The sequence below is a fragment of the Nannospalax galili genome, unplaced genomic scaffold (genome assembly GCF_000622305.1).
Source record: "Nannospalax galili isolate Female #2095 unplaced genomic scaffold, S.galili_v1.0 scaffold2130, whole genome shotgun sequence".
Classification (NCBI taxonomy): domain Eukaryota; kingdom Metazoa; phylum Chordata; class Mammalia; order Rodentia; family Spalacidae; genus Nannospalax; species Nannospalax galili.
Window position 1 is genome coordinate 214,131 of NW_008327403.1, and position 6,946 is coordinate 221,076.

The 6,946-nt window shown below is 39.9% G+C and overlaps 1 protein-coding gene across 2 annotated transcripts in view; it reads right to left on the reverse strand.

Moving 5' to 3' along the window:
- The window catches only part of LOC103730944 (olfactory receptor 502-like), a 10,191-nt gene extending 6,642 nt beyond the window's left edge, over window positions 1-3,549 (reverse strand). For both annotated transcript variants that reach the window (XM_017797441.1, XM_017797461.1), the window contains exon 1: window positions 3,538-3,549. In XM_017797441.1, the coding sequence (XP_017652930.1) occupies window positions 3,538-3,549 (12 nt within the window). The remainder of the gene's footprint in view (window positions 1-3,537) is intronic.
- Between the last annotated feature and the right edge of the window lie 3,397 nt (window positions 3,550-6,946).

The window sequence follows — 6,946 nt, forward strand, 5'->3', positions numbered from 1 at the left end:
TGGGTTTGGGTTTTAGTCAAGGTTTAGGGTATGACTCCTAGATACCCTCCCTCTTTTCTTTATTGGTCTATAGGTGTCTAAACACCCTTCTACAACAGGGGTTGAGACTCTGTCTCTGTAAGTTTGGTTCACTGCGGTAAGTATAGGTGGCCCATAGTACGTTGCTTTTTGTATTATAGCAGGTACTGAGAGACCCAATGAATGTGAAGTGAAATGGCCTACATTTGGGGGAAATGGAGATACTGCTAAGTACAAAAAGATGCAAAGAAATGGAAACATCCTGTTTACTGTTGACAAACGGTCATAATACTAAATCTGGGGTAATTTTGATACCCTTGTTCAAATCTAATGGTTCACAGTTTAAATTTGATGTTAGAATACATAGTATGGAGTACTTTCTCAACTGAGGCTTCATAGCTAGACAGGGGAAACTCCTTTATTTATTCATTTATTTGAAAAATATTTGTTGTATTCTAGAAACTGACTAAGCACTGAATATAGGTCAACACAAATAGAGTTGTAAATTTTTCTTTTCAGTGGAGAAGACAATAGAGAACATATGAAGATATTAAATACAGAACGTGGTAAATAATGTAGAAGAATCATTCTTCCTAGGCCATAATGTCTATTTATAATACAGTAAGAAATTACATTGATCTAATGATATGACAAAAGTAGGCTTTCCTCTAGGATCTATGACCTGTCTAGCCATGTGTATTTGGCTATGTTTATAGTACCACATGAGTTTCTTCCAATTAACAGTGACTTTTATCAATTAGACAGCTGTTGATTAACCCCAAAATAAAAGCGTCACTACTTCACCAGCAGAGATTATTTGCTGGGTCTCTCATTGTGGTTTATAGACTGTAAAGCTAGATGGGATCATTGATTGGCTTTTTAGCTTGGCTGTTTGCATAGCTTCTGATCCTAAGGGAGCAAGTCTTTAAGGTACCTTCAGATCAGTTCCAGTTCAATTATTCCAAGTCCTGTGCCCAAAGTATGTTGTGTCTTCAGCAATAGTGTCTTACCTTAAATTCTTGGAGGCAATCATGGGCTGTGGCGATAGCCTGTGTTATTTTGAGAGTTCTATCATGATTTTAATAGTACAAGCATTCTATTTTACATTAAAATCAATTGAAATATTTGAATACAGATATCACGCCTCCACTGTCTTGCCTTTTCTAAAATTAAGCATGCATAATTCCATTGGCCTTTTGAGTGCAGTAAGCCTTACAGACTCGAAATTCTTGTTGTCAGACCCTGAGCATAGCTGGAGCTGTAAAATTAGGCCAAAAACTGAGCAACATCCCACTCTTAGTCTTGAGCAGATTTCAGTAGATCTAATGCTGCTGTTTTCTGGGATGCTGCAAGAGCTTATCTATATTGACTGAATAATCCAGGAGTCTGGAGTCAGATGAGGCAGATGCTGTGCACATGACTACTTGGCTATTAGAGTTTGTGTTTGTATTGAATCATTTCCCTGTAATGAAGCTTTGTTGAGAGGTTAAAGCAATTGTTTTGTGTTGGTCTTAGTGGTATATGCCTTTAATTCCACCACTGTGGAGGCATAAGAATGTAGATATCTGTAATATCAACGTCAGCCTGGTCTACATAGCAAGTTACATGCCAACTGTGGCTACAAGGGGATGCTGTCTCAAAAAAAGATGAAAGTAAACAAAATTTTGTAAGATTAAAAGAAATATGTGCTGGATAGCTTTAGTATCAACTTGACACACCTGGGTAGAGGGAGCCTCAATTGGGGAATTTCCTTTATTGGACTGGCCTGTGGCCATGTCTGAGGGGTATTTTCTTGATTAGTGATGTGGGAGGGCCCAGCCCACTGTGGGTGGTGCCACCCCTGGGCAGGTCGGCCTGTGTTGCATAAGAAAGCAGGCTGAGCAGGGGCCAGGGGAGCAAGCCTGTAAGCAGCATTCCTCTGTGGCCTGGGCTCCAGCTCCTGCCTCCAGGTTCCTGCCCTGAGTTCCTATCTTGTGCTCCCTGATGAACTGCGACCTGGTAGATGTAAGCTGAATAAACCCTTTCCTCCCCAAGTTGGTATTGGTGAGAGTGTTTTGTTACAGCAATGGAGAAACAAACTAGGACAAAGTAGGATGTATAAAATACCATGAGGTTTTTTGTAACACAATAGGGTTAAGTAACATTTAAAATTAAATATAAATGGAATATTGGTTGGCTTTTAATTATTCAATATTCTGATGAGAAATATAATTTTTCATTCAATATTTCAGGTTATATTTCACTATAAATCCACAGTAAGATAGAAAGCACAGAATCTGGTATATCCCCTGCTCTGTATGAAGTCATTTATATACAGAAATACACACTGATATTTTTCCTTCCTTTACTTGCCTGTGGATACTGAAGCTCTGAAGCTTTCTACTTGTATACTTGCTTCTTGACCTGGGTTAGTAACTGTTCAATCACTCTATGATTCTTTTCCTACACCCAGTTGCCACCTGTGTCGAAAAATAGGTGGCATAAATGTGTAAGACTAATCCCACCAAGTATCAGATTTTTCTTCTGATTTCCTTTTCATAGTCTCAACTACACACATTTAGCAATGTTTTGGCTATAGACCATCCACATTGCCCTGGGGTCTCCTCGGAAAAATAGGTGTATGTTTCACTAAATTTTTCACTTTTCCCTCCCTGGGAAATGCACGGGCACACCCTCTGATGAGTCTAGGGTCTTAAAGTCCTGGCACGGATTAACAAACCAATATAAGACATCCTATTTAAATTTTAAACAGTTTGTATGACATTTGGGAGGAGGTGACTTACCAAAACAGAGATTCTTATAGGCTTTTCCTTTTCCATTCTTGAAATGCACGCCATCCATCTCCCACCCCCTGGTCTCTTGTTCAGCCTTTGCCTGTGTTCCAATATAGTGGTGGCTCCACCCCTTAATGGGCTTGACTCCTTCTACAGAGCATGGGAAGGAGGTGGGACCACGGCTTATCAGCAGAACATCCAGGTCACACTCCACACCTTCCTCTGGTTCTTACAAACTTTCACCACCTCTTCTGTGAATTTTCCATAGTCTCAGAGGGGTGGAAGATCCAAGGAAATCTCTCTTGTATTACTGTGAGATATTGACCTCTTAGGCCTCCCCATCATTCATCTTCAAGACATGGCCGCTGATCTATCTCAATGGTGTTTCCCCTACTATAAAGACAAATGGAAGGAAATAGACACTTCTAAACAAACACGAATGTAAATATAAATGCCTAGACAATATCCCAGTAGGTGTACCATATTCATTAAACAGTATACTAGCAATGGCTTCCCCTCTGGAGCCTGGAGCCTTCCCTGACATAGATGGCTGGCCTTATCTAGAGCAGCAGATGTATTCCACCCCTAGGAGAGGGCCTTATCCAATTATGTATGTTAGTCAAGCCATTATTGCACTAGCAGGCATTGCTTGGCATGTCCACAGTGTGCAGCACACAGGGTCCATTGTTGCATATATCACAGGGGATTCTTTTTCCCCAACCATCTGCATAGCACCTTCTGCCACTATGAAAGCCATCCATCCAGTGGCAAGGAATCTTCAGCTTTGTCTTTGCTCTGTCTCTACTCCCATGCTCACATCATGCAGGGTCTTCAGCAACATGGCCTTACTGATCTTACTACTGTTCAACTGACAGTAGTGGCAATTGCCTTGGTTAATTTCAACATCACTAGAATCTCTTGGACCAACAGCTCATAGGAGGACAACCCACCCCTGGTAATGTAGGTTTTTCTTTTTTAACAGTTGTACAGTTTGGAAGCCTCTGTTTCTATTTTTATACAGAATTAGGTGTTGTAGGCTTTTCCCAACCATAAAGCTCCCAAGAACCTTATAGCTAAAGCTGGCCTTTCTTTCTCCTGGTATACTTGATATCATTCAAATTCACATCTGTAAACAGCTCAAAGGTTAACACCATATATTAAATCAATCATAGACAAGGTCTAATACAGCGTGGAAAGTTTTTATCCATTTTTATTGGTTTCTCCATAGATCTCTGTTAGGTACCATAGCATAGGTGAGAGGCATTAACTTGGTTAGGTTTTTACTACCTTTAGTTATCTCTTAGGAGTCACCCCACATCCTGGGGATTTTACATGGAGTCTCTGTATCTTTTTTTAAAAATTTTTAATAACTACATGATTAGAAGAAGCATTTTATTAAAGCTTTAACATATTCAGTAACACACTCCAGAGAAAGAGTACATTTCTTTCACAAGTTGGTGTAAGTTTCTAGGTTCACAGTTCAATTAATACAGTTATACAATATTGAACTCAGTACAAGCCCTGTAAGACATAAAATTGAATGAGTTTTTAATGATTTTTTAACCTTTATAAAAGATCTCCATTTCATTTTAGAATATATTGTTCCTTGCTGAAAGACTCATTATTTTTGCTACTAACACTGAGATGTTGGTGCATGCATCTCTAATCTGTATGTACCTGATTATTACTAGTCATAATCGGATGCACTGGGATTCTTGGCTCCTGTGTATGTCTATAAAGTCATCGGGTAGATTTCAATGGTAATGTTTATCACCTCTACTAATTAACATGATGTAAATTTCTCTTTTATCCTTGATACATTTACAGGTACAGGCTCAGGGTGCCTGACCCTGCACCACGATAAGGAAGGAGAGGGTCTCTCTCTTCCCTGCTGTACCTGTTGGTTTCCTGGGTCAGACAGGCACTGGTTCTGACTCCTGACTGTAGCCATATCTGCCACCTTTCCATTGACCAAACCTGGATGATGGGGGAGGCTCTGGTGGGAAAAAATGCTTCCACCTCTAGCAGGATGAATTTTCAGGAGAATCATATACCTTATTTAATCTTTGGGGATCCTTAACCACCCCCGAGACAGTTTTTATCCTCTCAGTGCCCTTTTTGAACTGTTCTTCAGGTTTTAAAGCTTTCCAGAAACTCCTTAATACTGAATTTGGTTTTCTCTAGGAACTTGGGCCGACATAAATCTTTCCACATTTGTCTTTGAGTAACCCAAATGGACCTTTTTAAATTTTTTTTTTATTTTTGGTCTGGTCTTCCTTATACTTCTTGTAGGTTGTTCTACAATTCTATACACATGTTTTCACGCTGGTTTGAGTCACTTAGAGCTGTCAAAGTTTCGTTCACTTTACAATACTCTGTCCCATTAAGGGACTTAGCAAACCCATTAAAGCTCTGTACCATTCTTGAGGTCCCAAATGAATTAAGCTTTCCTTTATATCTCTGGTGGACACAGCCCTATCTGGCACATTGAACTGGCCAACATATAATGCTTTTCTCATACCTATGTCTTTCCATAATGCCTGTCCCTTTATAGTCCTCCAGCCCCTGTTAATCTTGGGAGTTTCCCTTGGTGATGACCACATGTCTTTAATACCTTGTACCAGCCATTCCATTAGGGACTGCTTCCCCATGCATTGGCCTAGGTTGAACAGGCTATTTCTCAAGAATGAGTGGGCAGTTATATAACTCAGCTGTGATGCTTCTGAAGGACTTAAACTGATATTAGTTGTTCCCTTGTCCCTTATCCTCGTGAATTGTGGTGAGGCACTCTTTGATGGCTTGCTTTTAAATCTTTCCTAGTTTCAACTGCTCCATTGTGGAGTATATTCTCCTAGCTATAGCACTGTTATTTTTTTCCTCTTTTTTATCAAAGGTTGAATCTTAGGGGCAGCTTTAGCTACTTTTATTTCTGGGTCATTTCTTTTCTTATTACTCTCTGTCTTTGTCCTTGGGTCCTTTGACTCCTGGTCCCCTAGCCTTACAGAAGTTAAAATCTCCTGTTTTATTCTTTCATGAGCCCTGAGACTGAGTCTGAATATGTCAGTAACTCCTTAGCTTTTTCAGCCTCCCCTGAGGCTACCTTTGTTTCAGACAAATCGTTTATTATGACAAGTGGCCACACCCCCTCTCTGGATTCCCCTCTTGCTTCCAAAGCCTGTAAAATTTTTTCTAGTCTCTATACAATCTTTAAAGAATTTTCACATACAAGCAACTGAACTATTTTCCCACATTTACAGTACAGCTGTGGCCCAGGGATGTTCCCCCTTTGAGCCTGTCCATGTCTGAATGGCCTGCATCATTCTAGTTACATATTCTGTGATAGACTGTGTTACCCACGTGAGCATCACTGGTAGCCCCCTTGCTTTTCCTGAACTCGCGTGGCTCTCATTTCCAGTGTCATTCTGCTGGACTGCACCAATTTGTTTCAGTAAATTTTTCCCTTTTCCCTCAATTGGAGCCCCTTGGGCATGTCCTCTGATGACTCTAGGGTCTCCTTGTCCTGACAAAGATTAACAAAGTGTCATAAGACTTCCTATTTGAATCTTTCATAGTTTATATGAAATTTGAGAGGGGGTGACTTACAAAAACATGGATTCCTATAGGCTTTTGATTTTCCATATTTGAAATGCACGTGCCATCTATCTCCTGGCCCCAGCCTCTCACTTGGTCTTTAACTGTGCTCCAAATTGGCAGTGGCTCCACCCCTTAGTGGGCTTGACTCCTTCTGCAGCATGTGGTAAAGAGGTGGGATTATGGCTTCTCAGAGGAACACCTGGGTCACAGTGTACCAGGATAACCATTGCACAGAGCTTCTTTTACTGAAGACAAGTTTTCCATACGTGTCAAGTGCTAAAACTGGTGAAAGTAGTTCTTTGACTTGCAAATCTTTCTTGAACTAACATAAATTTATCTTAACAAAAGTCATGAATCTTGCACCTACCTTTTGGAAGTAGAATTTATGGCTGCTGAATGTCTGAATGTCAAACATTTTATAAAGTAGATGTATTTCACTTAGTTTTATAGGTGAATTCTCTATATGGTGAATGACATTCAACAAAGTAACAGGATATTAATTTAACACACACAGAGAAATACACACAAAACAAAATATTTTGAAATAAATCTAATCAAGG